Source organism: Oryctolagus cuniculus, chromosome 15, assembly GCF_964237555.1.
Source record: "Oryctolagus cuniculus chromosome 15, mOryCun1.1, whole genome shotgun sequence".
Classification (NCBI taxonomy): Eukaryota; Metazoa; Chordata; class Mammalia; order Lagomorpha; family Leporidae; genus Oryctolagus; species Oryctolagus cuniculus.
This window is the reverse complement of record NC_091446.1, coordinates 8,397,808-8,417,356: the sequence shown is the minus strand read 5'-3', so window position 1 is coordinate 8,417,356 and position 19,549 is coordinate 8,397,808. Positions and strand designations below refer to the sequence as shown.

Here is a 19,549-nt window from a genome sequence, read left to right as displayed (position 1 = left end):
GGATGAGCGTGAGTGGCTGGGGCCCCGACTGGCAGACGAGGAGCAGGTGAGAGCAGGGAGCAGCTTCCACACGCTTAGGTCTGAGTCCTCGCATCCTGGAGAGCTCTGCTGCTGGCTGTATTGTGACGCTCTGGGGTTCTGAGGCCCAGCTGAGCCCACCTGCAGGCCCGGGAGAGAGGAAGGTGTTCCAAAGAGCCGGGAGGTGAGCCGGGAGGTGTCCCGGGGCTGGGGCTGCTCCAAGAAAGAACTCCCAGCTTTTCCCTCTCTGGTCTGCACCAGGCCTTGTGTGTCGTGACTGGAAGCCGGGGATCCGGCGCCCAGCCACAGAGCGAGGGCAGCTCCAGGCTGGAGGGAGGGTGATTTCAAACACTGACGCCCCACTTCGCCTCTGCCCGCACAGCCTCACCTGTGAGAGAGAGAAGCTGGAAATCTTGGACGGGTCTCTGACATCTCCCTCCTACGAGAATATCTGTAGAGGCGTAGCTCTCAGCTACCGCTCCTCCTCCAACATCATAACCATTAAGTACTCCAGAGAAGCCGACCAAACGCCCTCGTTCTTCGAGATATATTACTATGGCGATCCCCAGGGAGGTAGGTGTTGGATGGGGGAGCCGCTGGCGGTCCCCTTCCCCACCCAAGCCTGGCGGTGCGGCAGGCTGGGCAGAGGCTGCGCGTGGGACTGCTGGAACAGAGGAGAGGCAGCCTCCTCCTGGGCTGCCTCCGGGCGAGGAAGAGGGAGCCTGACCCAGGGGCCCTCACGTACACCTGCGTGGCTTCTAGCCCAGCGTTTCTGCACGTCTTTCAAATGGGTAGAACCGATATAAAAACTATTTTCTAAATCATACCAGTCGTTTTGATGATGGGTCATATGTTTCTCAAAATACATGATCTTTCTCCTTACTAATTTTTTAAAAAGATTTATTTATTTATTTATTTGAAAGACAGAGTTACACAGAGAGAGAAGGAGAGGCAGAGAGAGAGAGAGAGAGAGAGAGAGAGGTCTTCCCTCCGCTGAGTCACTCCCCAATTGGCTTCAACGGCCAGAGCTGGGCTGATCCGAAGCCAGGAGCCAGGAGCTTCTTCTAGGTCTCCCACGTGGGTGCAGGGGCCCAAGGACTTGGGCCATCTTCTACTGCTTTCCCAGGCCATAGCAGAGAGCTTAATCAGAAGTGGAGCAGCCGGGACTCGAACCAGCATGCACATGGGATGCCAGTACTGTGGCGGTGGCCTTACCCACTACGCCACAGCACTGGCCCTCTCCTTATTAATTTTATTATGATCCTTTCAGCACTTTCTAGTGTATTCTAGTGTATGTGATCCATATATTCTATATGTAAGTATAGAATAGGTGCTTACCATGTTCAAGGTGCTACATTGTGAACCTCAGGCATGATAGCTCATTTCATCTGGAAAAGAACTCTGTGGTTGGGATTACGAGCTCCTGTTTATGGATGAGAGAGCCAAGGCTTAGGGAGGGTGAGTTGTCCAAAGCCATTGAGCTGTAGTGCCGAGTAGGACTGTCACCCAGGGCACCTGGTGCTGAGTCGCGGCACCGTGTCCTGAGCCACGTCGCCACGGGATCCACCTGACTCTTGCAGGGCTCTTGCAGCCGAGTCCCTGAGATCCTGAGAATCCATGAATTATGCAGCTGATTTCTCCTCACAAGAACGCGCTGCTCAAGGAATCTGCTCTGATGTGAAACAGGCCGTGAGGGCAACGCAGAGTTTACAACGAGAAATGCCCAGAGCAGGGAGAAGCCGGCCGGCCTGGGTCGCCAGGGGCCCGAGGTTTCCTGGGACACAGGATCTCAGAGCTCAGGGTTGGAAGTCGCAGGCAGTGCAGGGTAGGGCGGTCTCCCTGCCACAGCTGTCGTTGCTGACCGGGCCTGCCGCGTTCTGCAGTCTCACGTCGATCAGAATCGGAGAAAGAAGGAGCCAGCCGTGAAGGAGCTTGGCCATGAGTGCTGGGAGCAGCGCCTTCCTCCTGCCCGTCCCTGTGAGCTGGGCTGGGGCAGCGAGGCCACCTCCCCTCTCCGCTCAGCTCCGTCCGTTCACGCTCAAGCTCCCCCTCACAGCACGCCTCGTCCATCCTTCTGCCTGGACCCATCAGCCGCGTGGGCTTCATTTGTTTCTTTTTTTTTTTTTTCTTCTTCTTCTTCTTCTTCTTCTTTTTTTTTTTTTTTTTTTGACAGGCAGAGTTAGACAGTGAGACAGAGAGACAGAGAGAAAGGTCTTCCTTTTCTATTGGTTCACCCCCTAAATGGCCGCTGCGGCCGGCGCACTGCGCTGATCCGAAGGCAGGAGCCAGGTGCTTCTCCTGGTCTCCCATGTGGGTGCAGGGCCCAAGCACTTGGGCCATCCTCCACTGCACTCCCGGGCCACAGCAGAGAGCTGGCCTGGAAGAGGGGCAACCGGGACAGAACCGGTGCCCCAACCGGGACTAGAACCCGGTGTGCCAGCACCGCAAGGCGGAGGATTAGCCAAGTGAGCCGTGGCGCTGGCCTGCTTCATTTGTTCCTGTGTAGTTTTCTCTGCCCACTGGGACAGACAGAGGGAGGATGTGGGCAGTGTCATGGCCTCCTTTCTGCTCATGCGCCTGCGTTTTTGGGTGGGACTTCAGCATCAGGGGCTCCTGCTTCCTGGGCCTGACGGTCAATGTAAGCGTGGTCAGTCCTGGAATCCGCCCCCATTCGGGGCTTCCCACCTGCTCCTCCCCCCACCCTCTGCAGCCCAGGGAGCCCCCCCTGCCCCCACCCCGTCCCCCCAGCCTCTCTAGGCAAGGTCAGAAGCTGCCCCTCCCCAGCGCCCGAGTCCCAGGACCCCAGGGACCGCCTGGAGTCTGCAGAGCTGAGGGGCTGCTCCTTCCTCAGGGTCAGAAAGGGGAGCGTTGCAGGAAGGGGGGCGGGAGTGGCGGGAGGAGGCGGTGGCAGGGGAGGGGGGCTTCCTCCAAGTGCAGGTGCCTGGTGACAGATTGGTTACCTGGTGGCGAGAAGGTGCCGGGCACAGGCTACCTGGTGGTGAGAAGGTGCCGGGCACAGGCTCAGCAGTTCACGGACGAAGCCCTTTGATGGTACAGCACCTCCTGTGTCGGGTGCGGTCCGTCCAGGGTGGTGATGGAGATGGAGACGGAGGCGTGACGGGCGGCCCCCCAGCGCTCTCTCCTGGTTGCAGGGGCTGACACTTGCGGCGGCGTCCTCACAGACCCCACAGGCAAGCTCTCCAACAGCCCCAGCCCCAGCTCCTCCTGTGTCTGGAACATCCTGGTGCAGCCAATGCAGAGGATCCGCCTGCAGCTCCCCGCCCTCGGGTGAGTGCCTCGCGGAGGCTGCTGTGGTTTCCCAGGGGCAGTCTCTCCGAGCCCCTCCCCGTTTACGCCTGTTTGTGCCATGGAAACCACAACTGAACTCTTTCCTGAAATCCTGCAGTGGCTCGTGCCGTCTGGTCGAGTTTAGCCCCTGAGCCTTTGCCTGTATGGAACCCTCCGTGCCATTTCTGATCTCCCTTCCCTCCCGACCACGTCCGCCCTCTGGCCTCCCTCTCTGCTGAGCCACACGCACGGAGATTTCTGGACACAGCAGGCTGTAGCGGCTCTGCCTCGCCTCACCCCGCCCCTCTGCCTGGCTCTGTGCTGGAAGTGGGAGGCTTGATGGGAACCAAGAGAGGTGGAGAGGTGGGAGATGAGGTGGGTGGTAGCGGGTGCATAGAGGAAGGGGGAGACCGCCCAGGATTGCTCGGTCTGGGTGGGCAGTACTTCCTGTAGTTGGAGATGAGGGCCCTCTCCCTATGCCCTGGGCCAGGGAGGCCAAGCTTGGACCAGCTGCCCCATCTCCTGTCCCACCCCATCTGCCAACGAGGGAGAGGCAGGAACCAGGGAGCGGTGGCCACACACTCATGTCTGACCTTCAGCAGTGACACATGCCCTTGCTGGACTCTCATGGAACCTGAGAAGCAGCTGGTGCCTCAGATTTAAATTCCTGTGCTGGAGACCCAGAGCCACGGGCAGGGCACCTATAGCGCAGGTGACAGGAGGGTCCTGCTGTGATCGGGGTGGGCCCGATGGCTTCGCAATGTTAGCAGTACGTCCCTCCCCTGGTTCCCACCTTTGCACTCTCCACGGATGAAGCTGGTGTGGTCCGGTGCCTGGCATCAGGGGACGGGGGTCGGAGGCCTCCGCTGGAGAGAGGACAGTCCCAACGCCCATTGCTTTGCTTCTGCCGACAGCCTCACCTGTCCAGATGAGCATGTGGAAATCCTGGATGGGTTTGTGCTCTCTGAGTCCCTCGGGAAGATCTGTCAGGGCTCGGCTCTCCTCTACCAGTCTACCTCCAACGTCGTGACGGTCAAGTACACCAGAATCCCCAGCCGGCAGCCCACACCCTTTGAAGCGCTGTACTCCAGTGTATCAGCAGGTAGGGGGCGCTGGGGTCCTGCTGAGGCTCTTTCCCTGCACGCACGGCCACGCGGTGTGATGGGCTCAGGTTGTTTGTGTGGCTGCTAGAGCAGAGGTGCCAAAGTCCTTTGAACCACCACTGAGTGTGAGGAGTGTGACACACTCGCTCTCTAGAAGTAGCCACAGCCAGGGTCTCTCCAATCCCAGACAGCGGTGGGGACCGGGAGACCTGAGCCTGGATCAAGGTGCAGCTATTGTAGACTAGGCCTCCATCTCGTAACTCGGACCTGACCAGGCCCTGAATCCTAAGCCAAAAGCTCCTACAAAAGAAAATAAAACTCCCCTTGTGATGAACTCTCCTGGCAACAGCCAATTAGCAGATGGCAGGGTTGTTATCAATCACCTAACTGCCTGAAAGGACACCTGGAACTTGGCGTATTTCCCTGCTATCTGCCACCCTGGGGCAGGCACCGGCCAGTGTCCCACATGGGTGCAGGTTGATACCTGGCCCAGCTTCGCATTCCAGCTTCTCGCTGACGCACACCCTGACACACAGCAGTGATGGCCCACGTGACTGGATTCCTGCCGTTCACGTGGGAGATCAAGATTGCCTTCCAGCATGGCCTCTGCCCAGCTCGGGGCCACTGTGAGCATTTGGGGAGTGGAACAGTAGATGGGAGAGCCCTCTTTCTGCCTCTAAATAAATAATAATCTTTAAAAAGGCAGAGTCCAGTTAAATCCTGGCTGAAAAGAACAGAGAGATAGAAATGACAGGGAGCTGGCTCTGTTCTGCTCTGAGCCTGGTCAGAACGCGGCCCGGGCTGCTTGCGCTGGACAGCCAAGGCCACCGCAGATGAGGTTTATTCAAGAGGCTGGCAATCTTGGGGGGTGGATGGCGCGGACCTCTTCACTCCAGAGGTCCCTCCGCCGCTCACACACACTCTGCAAGTTACCAGGAGGATTTTTAAGGGACAAAAGTGGTCTTGGGGGAGGTTGTGCCATGGGCTCGGAGGGTCAGTGCTGTTGGTCAGCCTGTGGCCGCTCAGGGGAGGGTTCTTGGATGTGAAACCTGTGGGTTTGGGCTGTGGTTGCACACTTCTTCCTTGCCTGAGGGCTGCGGCTTGAACCGTTTCTCGGCAGACGAGTCCAGCCCGTGGTCAGGCTGCCCGGGGTGGGCCCGATGACCTTGCAGCGTTGGCAGGGCTTTCCCATGCCAGATTCTGGGATTCTCAAGCAAGCGCTGTTTGTGTCTTGAACAGAACAGGCTCTCTGATGGTCGCTTCGTTAGTGTGAAACAGGGAGGGAGAGCGGTCAGTGCGGGGGCACCCGTGGCTTGCCGTTTGGCTGTGGGTTTGTCCTTTCTCTTCTTTCAGCCACGATGTGGCCATTTATAAATCGGGGCTAGACATGGATGCATGATAATGGTTTCAAACCACCAGGTAATATTGATTCAGCCTTTATTGTGTTCTAGGTACTACAAGGAGGATTTGCCCAATTTCACTCTGTGTGGGTAGCATTATTATGTCCACTTAACCGGGAGTGACCCGAGGCCTCAAGAGAGAATAACTTGTGTGCAGCCATTCGGGCTCACTGTCCGTGAGGGCCTTACGTTGATGATGCACTGTGCTCATGGTGCCACGTCCTGTCCCAGACCCACTCACCCACGCGGGGAGGTTGGCTGATTGCATTAATGGCCCTTGGCTCCAAGGCCTGGTTGAACCGAAGTCTCTGAAATGATGAACATTTTGTAAATTAAGAGAACGCCTTTCCCCTTAGTGGGATATTTGTTCAGTTGATTTCTGCAAACATCAGGTTGCTCCCTGGTCCCTTTACAGGATTTATAACAGGCAGCGTTCAGGTCAGAGTGGAGGTGACCGAATGCCACGGTGTGCCCAGCCCTGCAGCCCTAGGACAGCTCCCAGGACTGGGACGTCCCCTAACTGACCAGGGACAGCTCCCAGGGCTGGGGACATCCCCTAAGTGACCAGGGACAGCTCCCAGGGCTGGGGACGTCCCCTAAGTGACCAGGGACAGCTCCCAGGGCTGGGGACGTCCCTTAAGTGACCAGGGACAGCTCCCACGGCTGGGGACGGCGCCGCCACCTCCTCCGTGTGCTCAGCTCCGCCCCTCCACACCCCGGCTCCTCCTCACAGCGCTCCTTGTCCTGTTCTCATGTTATTTTTCTCTTTGTGTCTTTTCAGAGCCAGATGAGCTACAAGCAAGGGCAGGAGGTAAACTGGGCGTGATCATCTCACCTTTGCTTTACCCCAGACTGAGCCTCACCTGGAAATTGATGCTCCTGGCGCCCAGATAGGCTGTGCCGACTTCAGGCTCCACTGTGTCTGGGGGCCCCTCTCCCCGTCCTCTTAGGAATCCCCTCCTTGGTCCTCATCCACACCCCACTGGTGACTCCTGCACAGCCCCGGGAGGCCCTCACACCTGCCTGTCTTCTCAGCCCCTAGGCAGGGATGGGAGACGTGAGAGCGATGCAAGAAGAGGCAGTCGGAGGGGAGAGGAGTCCCCATGGGATGCAGGTGCCTGTTGATGAAAAATCCGTTGATTCCCAGTGGCGAGGGCTGCCAGGTGCAGCCTGGGCGACTGGCAAAGGGGAGCTCCCTGGGTCCTGCGTGTTCCTCCCCATCCCCCAGAGCCTCGGGTGCCCCTGGGCAGAGCTTGTGCTCAAGCAGTCCTTGTTTCACGGAGGGCTTAGGCTTGTCTTGGGACGGGGGACCCGTCTGTTTGCCCTGTCTCTGGCCCGTCCTGGGAAAAGACTTCAGGGAGGCAGAACCGTGCCTATGGAGTGGGTTTCCACACTCTGCTCACAACTGGGGCAGCAGGCTGAATGATAAAGAAGTGAGGGGTGGTAGATTTCTGCTACTGCGCACTGGTCTAAAAGAGATACTGCAAATGGCTCTAGGCACCGGGAGTCTCCAAGTGTGTGAAAGAAGGCAGCTTTGTCTGGGACAGTGGCTACGAGGCCATCTGTTTTCCCGAGAGGACCTGGAAGGCAGGAGAATTAACCAGCACATGCCCCAGGAATGGAGAGTCCCCTCCCCTCCGAAGTGGCCTCAGAGCCCCACAATTCCCTGTTCCCCGGTTGCAGGGCCTGCCCAGTGTGTGGGTCTCTTCACACGTTCTTCAGGAAGGCTGGTCAAGCACGCCAGGGGCCAGAGAGGGTGTGTCTGGATCATCCGCGTGCAGCCGTCATACCTCGTGCACCTGTCGTTTCCTCTGCTCAGGTGAGTGTCTGGGGTGATTTTCTGCGTGACGCTGTGGTTTGGGGGAGGACTCTGCCTGGACATCCTGGCGGTTCTCCCTCCACCCAACCCCAGGGGCCTCAGACAAAACTCCCTCACTCCCTGCCGCACACCGCTTGTTGGCTCCTGCCGTCTGGGTCAAGTTCGCTTCACAAAACCCTGCGTGTGGACTCTGGATCCTACCTCCCTCCTAACCCCTTCTCCCATCTGGTTCTTCTCTCTGGGCTGAGCCACAACACAATTTTTTTTTGCAAATGCCAGATGCTGGCTCATAGCACGCGGTCTGCCTGGATGTGTCCTTCACCCTTCCCCAACCCTGCCCTCCACCCTCTGCTTGGTTTCTTCTCTGAGCGGCTCATGGCCCTGCTGCGTCTCCTCCTCTGTGGACCCTGGATCTCTGCCACACTCCTTTGTATCCCATCAGACCCCCCAGAACGTTCCTAGGTGAACGATAGCACCACGTTGCATTGTGTCTTCCTTTGTGTCTACCGGAGGGGAAGCCCTGGCTCGAGGGTTCCAGATAAGTTTTTTGAGTGAATGAGGGATGCAGCGACCAAGCTGCAGAAGTATTGAGAATGCGCAGTGAGTTAACACGTTGACACCCAGGGCAGTCTCCGCCGACTTTAACGTGGGAGCCGCATTGCCATCAATTCTAGACCAAGCTACACACGGCCCACAGGGAAGGGTGATAGAACCTGTGTGACTAAGGCCCTGCCCACCATGTACCAGCTGTGAGTTGGGGCCACTACTAATATGCAGACGCTCTGTGGATGAACGGCACCTCCTTTTTTGGGACACCTCCCGAAGTCATGGTTTTTGGTGTTGCTGGGAACGTGGAAGCTTGATCTAATTATGGTGCTCGGGAGGTGGGCCGAGTGGAGATCCTGAGGCCATTGGCAGTAGGCCCTTAGAAGGTAGGTTCTTGCCAGAGAACTCTTAATCAAAGCCAAGTTGGGCTCAGCCATGATTCCAACATCCTGGCTCCCACCCACCGTCCCCTAGCCTCACCAGGTGGGTGAGCTAGCGGGTCCTGTCTGATCGTGGACTGTGGAGCTGCAAAACCAGGAGTGAAGAGAAATCTGCTCCCTTCATTAGTGTCTCTCCACAGGTGTTCCACTGTGGTATTGAGAAACCAGCAATGCGACTCCTTAAAGACGGCTGCCTCCAAAGTAGTGCTTGGACAGACTTGTACTGTGCCTGAGGATGCTGGAAAGGGATGGATGGATAATTCTGGAAGGAGACCAGGGGGAGACAGGTTTAAGGAAAGGATGAGGGATAGAGTCAGGTGTTTCCTGTGTCACCATTTCTCCTGGTGTCAAGAGGAACAGACAGCTCTGAATAGGTCCCTATTTGTCCCTTTGTCCTGCCCAAAGATTGATCTCAGGTCTTACTGTCCCTGGCACCGAGGAAGGACTCAGGCTGGTTGACAGGAAGCTGTGTGCCCTGGTGGCAGGTCCCCACCTCCGAGCCGTCTCCAGGGAGTGGCATCCACAAGCCCCTGTGGGATCCTTGCATCCTGACCCAAGACCATGGCTGAAGAAACGCATTGTGGAGTTGCTACTGTTGATGCTTTGGGTCCCGAAACACAATGCATACCTGGATTAACGTCCTGGGTGGGACTCCAGACCCCAAGCGGGGATTTCAAGGAGGCTTGGGAGCCCCCTGAGGCCATGGTGGACAAGAAAATGCTCAGGGGAACCTGGGCTTGGATGGTGCCTGTTCAGAACCGAGAATCTTTCCCCACTTGTCAGTCCCTGCCCCTGCAGGGCCCAGGCCTGAACTGGAGTGACCTGGAGTCAGGCCCTCGGGGAGGCAGGGCGATTCCGAATGCTGATGCTGACTTTTCCTGCTCACCCCCAGACTGGATTGTAAGCAGGAGAGGGTGGAAATTCTGGATGGATATCCAGGGTCCGTTTCCCTGGGGACAGCTTGTACGGGCTCGTCTCTCGCCTATCTCTCGTCTTCCAACACCATGACCGTCATATACAACAGCACTTCCAACTACTCACCCACATTCTTCGATGCATACTACCACAGTGATCTGAAAGGTAGGTGTTGGGGGGGGTGGGGGTCTGCCAATGCCCTTGCCCTCCCTAGGCTGGCTTTGGGGCTATTTGTGGGACTGTTCATATAAAGCTGCTGGGTTGCCCCTGTGTGAGGGGGAGTGGGTGAGTCCCAGGGCTAGTGTTTACAGAAACATCCATGGCCACAGGCATGGTTCATCTCAACCACAACCAGCCCTTCTGTGCAGGTACCCACGGTATGTAGGAACTGTGCCTGTATCTGGGAGTTGGGGTGTGTATCCCTCAGAAAAGAGAATATTTTCTCCGTGTTGCTCTTCTGTGTACCTCTCTGGCATCTTCTAATGTATTTATATACAGTATATAGTAATACCTCTTGTATAGAGTATTCACAGTTTGTGGCACACACATTCTATATAAAAGCCCAGTTAGAGGATGGATAGATAGAAAGATAGATATATGGACAGATAGATTAGATGGATAGATGGATGGATGGATAGATAGATAGATAGATAGATAGACAGACAGACAGACAGATAGAGGGTCATGGCACTTTGTGGTTAGAGCCTGGTGCAGCATGTATACATTTTGGTTGGTCACTTGTGATGCAGGCAGTGGTAGGATGCACAGTCTTTCTCTAAGAGGCTTATCTTTCTGATGAGGACTGAAACCCACTCACAAAAGTCTCAGAGCAACGTAGGGAAAAATGGCCCAGGACTCTCCCCCAGGCAGCGGTGGAGCGGCAGACATGGAGGGCCTGGATGCTTCCTCCCCAGCTGGAGTGATCCAAGGAGGCTTCCCAGTGAGCTGGGCTGGAGCCTGGCAGCCCAGGGGGGCAGAGTGGGGCGGCTGGAGCAGGCTGCCCTGAACAGCAGGGGCCACGTGCGCCAGGGGCTGCACTGAAGGGCGTGGAGGGGAGGGCTCCTCCTCGTGGACCTCTGAGAACCCCTGGCTCTGTACCCTGGGGCCTGGTGGGAGCATCTGAGGGGCCCAGACACGACGTGGGACCCTCGGGGGTCCACCCCATGCGCATGCACCCAGTCCTATCAGCTCTGCCCTAGTGGGCTCGGGGTGGTCCTCCTCTACCCACCCACACGGTCTCACTAGGCAGAGATGAGCCGCCTGTCCACAGAGCCTGTGCCCCGGAGCCCGGGGCCTTCCCTCCAAAGCCTGGAGCCTGCAGAGCTGAGCGGCTGCTCCATCTTCAGTGTCAAAAAGGAGCAGGAAAAGGCAGCGGCGTAGCAGGAGGAGGCAGTGGGAGGGCAGGGAGGTGCAGGCACCTGTCGATTGGTGGTTTTCCCAGGGATAGAAGGTGCTGCACATGGGCTGAGACGTTTGTAAACCCGAGCACATCGGATTGCTGGTGGGAGGCGCGTTTTCCTCCTCATTCCCTGTGTGGGAGCCTGGAGCTTCGTGGCTCCACCATAGTGGTGGCCATCTTTCCCACAGGTGGATTCCCGTCTGCACAAGGAATTAGGCTGCTCTTGGAGCAGGAGAGCCGTCGGTTTGCTGCCTCTCTGATCTAGGAAAAGGGACGGAGGAGGCACGAAGCAGGCACTGGTGCTGACGATGTTCTGTTTCCCAGCTGGTAGTGTGGCTGATGTTGAAGAATGTTTAGGGAGAGGAGTTAAATTTCTCCCACTTCCTGCTTGTCAAAAGTCCCCATGCACATAGGCACGGGCAGCGAAAGTCCACGAGAGAGCACGCAGAGGGGGCACAGTTAGGTGCGGGATCACCAGGCTGCTTGTCAATGGGATCCGTTTCCCAGCTGTAGGTTCAGGGGGACCAGTAGTGGTGGGGTCAGCCGTGAGCCAGCCCCTCCACAGGGGGAGCTGCCCTGGGTTCCTGCCTTCTGTTTGCAGAGACTGAGACATGCGGGGGCCACCTCACGGATCTCTGGGGCCGGCTGATCCACCTTCCCGGGTACAAAGCCTCCTGTGTCTGGGTCATCAAGGTGAAGCCAGGTCGGAGAGTCTCTCTGGCGTTTCCTGCCCTCAAGTGAGTGCTCCAGACGCGTCTTCTTGGCCGAAGTTGGAGTTTTCAGGGACGATTCCCAGCGTGGTCTCTCGGGGTCACCTCTGCTCATGGGCCACGTGTGTCTAAAACACAGTCTGACCCGTTTCTCACTCTCCGCTGAAATCTTCCAGTGAGGGTTTCTTGTCTTCCGGGAAACGTGCCTGGCCTTGGCACAGCTTTGGAAAACTCCTCGGTGATCTGGTCCCGGAGCTCCCCTCTCTTCTGTTCACTTCTTTCTTGGTCTCTGTCGGGGTGCAGCCACAGCCCATTGGGATTCCTGGACACACCGGACTGTGGGGCGGCTCTGTGCCCGAGCCCACGCCATCCCCTCTGCCTGGAGTGCATCCACTGACCCCTGCCTCGTCTAGGATCCTCCGTGGGTCCTGAGCAAGCTCGAGGGTTAATTCTCCCAGGTCTTCCTGGCTCCTTCCCAGCTACACAGGGCTCTCTCACCTTGCACCCCATCAATTACCTTGTGGAAATCCCTAGGCACAATTTAGTTAGTATCATGTGCTTATTTATTTGTTTGCTCTACCACGAGTGGAGCACTAACTCAGGTTCCGGCTGGATTTCTTGAATGAATGAATGAATGAATGAATGAGTGCATGTCCCCGTCTGTTCTCTGTCACTGCACCTGCCTGTGGCCGGGTAAGCTTTAAAGAACAGGGAGTTGCCAGTGTTCTGGAGGCTGAACGTTCAAGAGTGCCAGGGCTCGTGCTGCGTCGGACCTTGTGGTGTTAAGCAGCAAGGCAGGCAGAGAGTGTGCAAGACGCAGAACATGGGGGCCGTCCTAGGGAGAGCTCCACCGATTTTCTTCCTGGAAGCCATATTTCCATCAGGATCAGATCAAGTACAATGGCGGGAGAGACAGATGATGGAATCTGGGTGACAGTGTCTTCTCTCCCTCTGGATTGGCCCTTGGGCCAAAACCCTTGAAAACATACCATAGGCCACCTACGTAACCTACGCTCCAGGGTAGCTGAGGACGCCCGGACAGGGAGACAGGGAGAAGACCACAGAGCAACCCGTGGGCGTTAATGGCAGCACGGCTCATGGGTCAGAGGAGAGGCGGTTCTGTAGTTCCCTGTACGGTGTGTTTTGTTCAGAGTGTTTTTTATGTTTTGGTTGTGATCTGCCCTTCGCTGTACTCAGATTGGGCCATCGTAGTCTAATGGGAGCCCAGTGTATCCCGGCGGGCTGTCCCCCAACCTTGTCTTACCCCAGAGAGGCTCTGACATCTCTGAGGGCATGAGATGTGCTAGGGGTGAAGAGAGGAGGAGGGGTGGGAGAAGTAGGGGCGGGGGGCTCCCAGGACGAGAGCAGCCCACGTACAGTTTGTCTCTTACTAGATGGAGACGGGGGCCCTGTCCCAGGTCAGAGTGGCTAAGCTTTGGCTGGGATGCGGAGGACAGAGGCACAGCAGGTTCCTGGGCTTCAGATTCCTGTGTGGGCGCCCCAGAGCCGCAGGCGGGGCTTCCCAGGAGAGTGGAAGCCACCGGCAACCTGGGGTGGGGGGAGGCGCCCGGGTGACTGTCATCTGTTCAGAAGTTTTCTTCCCTAGCTCACACTTGGCCTTGCCGTTCTCATGAATGCCACGGGGGTGACTTGGCTCTGACCGCTGGTGGGGGAGGCTGCCTGTTGGGGGAGGGATGATTCCCAATGCTGATGCCCGCGTTCCCGCTGCCCCACCAGCCTCACCTGTGAGAATGAGCACGTGGAAATCCTGGCTGGGACCCCGGATGCCACTTCCCTTGGGAGAATTTGTCAGGGCTTCTCACTCGTCTACCAGTCCAACTCCAACACCATGACAGTCAAATACTCGACTAAGCGCTCGGGACCGTCCTCTTTCTTCGAGGCATATTACTACAGTGACCCAGAAGGTACGTGGGAGATCCTGGCCTGTTTCTGCCTCCTGGCCTGCTGACATGACGTGCGCGTGGCCGTTCCTGCAACTGATGAACGCAGTCCAGCCAGTGTTCTAGTGGCCACCGCTCGCTGAGTGAGAGTCAGTGTGGGCCGGCGACCCCTCCCAGCGGGTACATCGGTCTTCCCTTCTGTGGATGTGTGGACCCTGCATTCCCACCTGCCCAGGCTCTGTGGATGGGCAGACCCACCATGAAAACTCAGAAGCGCCCCCTTTGTCCCGATGAGTGGGATGTGCGAATTAGTAGGAAATGTAACTTCCCACTGTATTGACAGTGGTACATCGTCCGAGGTGGTGCAAGTCACTTAGAAGTTGCTAGTGTATTTATTCATGCTGTGTCATGTACTTTGCATAATGTGTACATGTGTGATGCACATACTACATAAAATGTATATGTTCATTCTCATATATGTAATTGTATTTATGTCTGTGGGTAGACATGTAATATAGAAGTAGATGCCCAAAGTTAAAAATCACACTATAGGCATGTGATGTACTGTATACAGTTCCAGAAATTTTGATGAACCCTCAAGATCAAATAATGCAACATTAGCAGTTGGCTCCTGGCTTCCGGTGGCTTGCTGATGGCCTTTGATTAGAATAGTCCAGTCAAGCTCTGGCCACCAGGAGCCAAGGACGTAACAATTTCAAGTGCTACAGCATCTGACCTGCTGCCTTAGACAAGTCACCGCACCCTTTTGGATTTTGTTTTCCCCATTCATTACTTGGGGATAGAAACATTGTAGCGATTAGACATGGTAGCAGTCAGTTAGCATTCTTCCTCCTTTATATACTCCTTTAAAAAAATTCAGGAAAGTTTTCAAATTTCACTTTGACGGTCACCTTATGTGGCTGGGGTTTCGCAGGGTGGGGGTGCTCAGGGGGAGTAAGGAACCCGTCCCGAGGCACACAGCTGAGATGCCTAGAGCTCAGGCTCCCGGCCCCTAGGATCTAAGCTGGGCTCCCGCCCACCTCATCGTCGGAGGAGCCGCAGAACCGGGACACCAGAGACTGCCCTGCGGTTGTGTCCAGGTCTCTTAGTCCCTAACTCAAGTTTCTAAAATACTGAAACTTTCTTAAATCTCTCTCTCTCTTTTCAGAGAAATTTTATTCAGTTGTTTTCCTCCAACATAAAATTGGTCTCAGTGATCATTCACAATGAGAAATGCTCAGGTTGCTGGTTGTTCCGCATTATCAAGGACTGAATTTTCTAGAAGGCGAGATTTCAATGCTGGAGTGTCAGACTGCTGGGTACACCAGGGCAAATTGGTCACCCTGGTCAGAGTTCTTTTCTGAATGTTGGTGCCAAGTAGGAAGGCTGGACGTGAATTGATTAAAATGGACAAAGAAGGAGAGAGCCGTGAGTGAGCTGATTGTCGAGTGTGAGAGCCGAACCTTCTGTCCCTCCTCCAGTGGCCCTGGACTGTGGTCTGGGGTGGGACAGTGATGCCGCCTCCTCTGGCCAGCTCCTAAGTCGAGGGTGACCCTGGACTGCGGTGTGGGGTGGGACAGTGATGCCGCCTCCTCTCTGGCCAGCTCCTAACGAACTCCTCCTGCTTGATCGCACAGCAACGTCAGCTTCTCATTTCCTTCTCTGTCTCTTGCAGAGGTGCCCACGTTGCCAGAGGGAAGCGGTAAGTGTGCACGCCATCCCCGCCCCTTCCCCGCCCTCACACAGGCACTGTGCGCCTCTGAGCTCAGCGCCCCGTGGCTCCCTCGGAAGCCCACGGACAGGGACTGTGTTCCTGGCCAAAACAACTCAGTGGTGCTGAGTGTGAACATCTGCTTCCGCTCCCACAGCCCCTGAGTCCCTGTCCCCATCCCGGCAGGACTCCCCTCCCTGTTCCTCAAACCCATCCCACGGGGGACTCCTGCCCAGCCCAGGGACCCTCACCCTGACCTCTGCACAGCCTCACTTGGCAGGGACAGGACCTGTCCCCCAGGAGCCTCCTCTGAACGCCTGCTCCACCCGCAGCGTGAGCAGTGACAGTGTTTGCAGGAGGAGCGAGGGCGTGTAGTGGGAGGAGCTTGTTGCAGGGGAGGGGGCACCCTGGGCACGCAGGGGTGTGCTTGGTGCTCAGGGCGTGCTGAATACAGAAAGGAGCTTAACAAACAGGAGCCCGCTGGATCCCGGAAGACTGCTGAGGACAGCTCTGTGTAGGCGGTCAGAGAGTGAGCTACCGCTGTGAGGGTGGGGATTTAGGGAAGGAGGGATTCTCTGAGGGGGGGGGCCTCTGCTTAGGCAGGCAGCTGGCTATTTGCTGTCTGTCTGGCCTGCACCAGGGAAAGATCCCAACAACCACAAATGGGACACCCTGCTGGCTCCCGGCTCTCCCGCCTGGAAATGTGGTTCCTCAGACAGCACGTTTTAGGAGGGGCTGTTAGTGCTCCTCTGCTGCCCATTGTGCTTTTCTTTCTTTTAAAGATTTATCTATTTATTTGAAAGGCAGAGTTACACAGAGAGAGAAGGAGAGAGGGAGAGAGAAAGAGAGAGAGAGAGATCTTCCAACCGCTGGTTCACTCCTCAAATGGCCACAACAGCTGGAGCTGTGCTTATCCGAAGCCAGGAGCCAGGAGCTTCTTCCGGGTCTCCCATGCAGGTGCAGGACCCAAGCACCTGGGCCTTCTTCTGCTGCTTTCCCAGGCCACAGCAGAGAGCTGGATCAGAAGTGGAGAGGCCGAGACTAGAACCAGTGCCCATATGGGATACCGGCACTGCAGGCGACGACTTTACCTGCTATGCCACAGTGCCGGCCCCACCCCATTGCACTTTTAAATCTAAGCATGGACTGCTTAACACCTCTGAGAAGAGGAAGCAAAGGCAGCATCTATGGGATCCTCACTCTCGGGTCACCCACACCACCCATTGTCCTTGAAACTGAAAAGTGAGGAGAACGAACGAGGCTGGGGCCCCACCAGGGACGCAGGTGCCGCCCTGCGGGTCCTGCATGTCCGTTCCTTCTGTCTGTAGATCCCAGGGAATGTGAGAACCACTTCATAGACCTGTGGGGCAGGTCCACGCTTTCCCGGACGAGGACCTCGCCCTGCATCTGGACCCTGGTCATAAAGCCCACGCAGCGAGGCAACCAGCACGCGTCTTTCCTTAAGTGAGTGCAGGCGGGAGCTTTCTCTGACCCTGTGTGGTGTTCAGGGATGATCTCCAGCGTGGCCTGGCCCCGTGCGCCCTTCCCCCACCCAGCACAGCCGCCAGAACACGCTGGCTGTGTGTTCACTCCCTGCAGGAAGCCCCGCCTTCTGACTGAGGGCTCCTCTCCTCTGCTGACTGCAGCATCCTCACAGCCTGACTCCAGGGTGGCTCCTCTCTGACTTCTGTCCCAGGCCCCCTTTCTGAGCTGAGCCGCAGCACCCTGAGCTTGTAGCAGCACCCACTTTGCCCTCTTCCCAGCATGCATCCTTCCATCCCTACCAGGCTCACCGGCCCTCTGCTTCGAGTCCCAGACTTGTATTTTCCAAGTCTTCCATAAAGCCCTCTTGACTCCCTCCCAGGTGGGCAAATCTCTCCCTTCTCCCCTCTCTGAAATCCTGTGCAAATCTCTACTTGGAACACAAAGCGTGAAGTTTTCCTCGCTTATTTATTTTACATCTGCTGGAATGGGAGCTCTGGCTTTGAGCAGAAGGGGTATTTCTTGAATGAGTGACGCGATGATTGACAGGGAGGATGAATGGCTGCAGGCATGAAGCCAAGGAGACACAGCCAGTGAACCAGCAAAATGCAGCAGAGTTCAGCAGGGGACCCACATTTCCATCAGCCCCAGCCTAAACCACAGTCAGCCCCCATGGTGGACGAGACAGATGATGAAATGCGTGGGACCAAGTCCTCTTTTCCTGTCTAAACCTGCTGAGAGTGGGACCACTGTTAGGCCATTAGGCCCTCTGTGATTTGAAAGGCAACTTAGAAGCCACTGTCTCAAAAACAAGGTTTAGAATGTCTACCCAGGCTGTGCCTGTGATTTCGGAGAAGGGCATCGTGCTGAGATCCTGTCTTGGGGGACAAGAACACCCAGGGGACAGCCAGGCCAGGGGTGACAGAAGCCTTGCACCAGGGGTCTCCTCCGAAGCATCCCCGTATTGTCCTTCTGTCTTTTCCAAATATTGATCTTAGATATGACTGTCTTTGGCTCCAAGGAAGGACTCGGGCTGGGCTAAGAGCAAGCCTAGTATAAAGACAGCTGTGTGTGTGTGTGTTCTGGTCGATGTCCCCTGTGTATCGTCTTAACCCAGATCGCCTCCCGCCTCTCTCCTGGGAGCATGGGTAGAGCCGGGGGCTTGGAGGGTTTGAGGCCCAGGGGCAGGTGCGAAGAGCAGACGGGCCTTCTGAGGTGGTGACAGGGGTGGGGAAGGCCAGCAGATGGGCAGCAACCCCACACACATGCTGTCTCTCCTTGAGTGCACATGGACACTCATCTAGGCTGTGCACTGAACCAGGTGTCGGCAGGTGGGGACAGGGAGGCAGAAGCCAGGGAGTGAGAGCCACACACTCACGTCCGCGCGCTCTCAGCCTGGCACAGACGCGTGTGGCCCTGCGACACTCACCACTGCGCTGGCTGCATGCTGACGCTTGTGGGGCTGAGAGCAGGTTTCTGAGACCCGCAGCGCCACAGGCAGGGCTTGCTGGGGGTCTGGGAGGCACCTGCGGCCCAGGTAGGGGGAGGCCTTCCAGGCGTGGGAGGGCTCAGAGGCTGAACGCTCTTGGCAGGAATGTCTGATCCACTCCCCCCCCCCCCACCCTGTCCTCATCTGGTCTGTCCCCTCTGGAGGGGAAGCTGGTTCCATCTGGTTGCCAGCCGCTGGGGTCGGGCAGCTCCCTGGAGGGGGCACACGATTGCGGGTGCTGATCCCCGCCCTTCCCTCTGCCCGACAGCCTCACCTGCGACAGTGAGCAGTGGGAAATCCTAGATAAACCGTTCGGCTCCAATTCCCTTGGGACGATTTGTCAAACTATGTCTTTAGCGTACCAGACCTCTCTGAACCGCATGACCCTATCCTACTCCAGCCGTTCCAGCCCCCAGCCCACTCTCTTCGACGTCCATCTCTTTGGTGAATCCCCAGGTAGGTGGGGGAGGCGTTCCTTCCGAATCCCTTGTCTTTCATCCGACTTCTGCCGGGGTGACCGCGCGTGGATGGGTGGGGGTGGTGACCTGCAGCTCAGACATTTTGGAGAAGAAAAGCGCGCCCTAGTCCGCCCTTTTCAGTCGCTGCTTGAGTCCGGCTCCGGGGTAGGCTCTGTCCCTGCGGCCCCCAGAAAGCAGGGAGCTCGGTGTGCCGTTCCCCACCCCAGGGGCCCTGGACAATGCCTGAGTCCTGGCTTCCTTTCCATCTGCCATTGGTCTGCAATCCGAGCGGGTCCAGCCAGACTCAAGGCCAAGGGGGATGACCGGAGTCCCAGGCTCAGTCCGGGGACCTGGCTGCCAGGTGCCTGTAGGTGAACTTAGTTTCCTTACTTTTCAGCTGTGACCTGAACTAGGCCACAGTGGTAACTCCAGGGAGCCATGGTAGCTCAGCGTTTGTGACCCTGTCCTTGAGACGCTCTCTGTCTACTTCCATCCTGAGAAGAGCTCCCGGTGGGTGGAGTTCTTTGCATCCCTTTCCCGATGAGGAACCTGAGGCTGTATCCCAAGGTCCCCAGATTCTGGAGCCGGGTCACCTGTCATTTCACAGGCTGAGTCAGCCAAGGGAGGCCAGGGCACCGCATTCAGCCCACTTGGCACCAGCTTCCCACTCAGGTCTCTTTGGCTGGGGAATTTCCAGCAACTAAGATGGCTGGTGGCTCCTCACAAGAAAACTGTACTCTGTTGGCTTTACCAGAATGTAACACTGATCAGTGAAGTCATTAAAAAAAACGCACGAGAAACGCTTGGGTCGCAGTCAGCGTGTCTGGCTTTCCTGGTTCATCCTGAACTGTGGAGTTTCCCGGAGTTCAG

The 19,549-nt window shown here is 56.9% G+C and overlaps 1 protein-coding gene across 2 annotated transcripts in view; it reads left to right on the top strand.

The window, feature by feature from the left end:
* SPADH (spermadhesin family member) overlaps positions 1 to 19,549 on the top strand; it is a 33,373-nt gene that overhangs the window by 6,147 nt on the left and 7,677 nt on the right. For both annotated transcript variants that reach the window (XM_017348629.3, XM_008270622.4), the window contains exons 4-14: positions 401 to 591; positions 3,171 to 3,306; positions 4,221 to 4,408; positions 6,591 to 6,620; positions 7,493 to 7,628; positions 9,507 to 9,694; positions 11,530 to 11,665; positions 13,376 to 13,563; positions 15,215 to 15,241; positions 16,579 to 16,714; positions 18,490 to 18,677. In XM_017348629.3, coding sequence (XP_017204118.2) covers positions 401 to 591; positions 3,171 to 3,306; positions 4,221 to 4,408; positions 6,591 to 6,620; positions 7,493 to 7,628; positions 9,507 to 9,694; positions 11,530 to 11,665; positions 13,376 to 13,563; positions 15,215 to 15,241; positions 16,579 to 16,714; positions 18,490 to 18,677 — 1,544 coding nt within the window. The remainder of the gene's footprint in view (positions 1 to 400; positions 592 to 3,170; positions 3,307 to 4,220; positions 4,409 to 6,590; positions 6,621 to 7,492; positions 7,629 to 9,506; positions 9,695 to 11,529; positions 11,666 to 13,375; positions 13,564 to 15,214; positions 15,242 to 16,578; positions 16,715 to 18,489; positions 18,678 to 19,549) is intronic.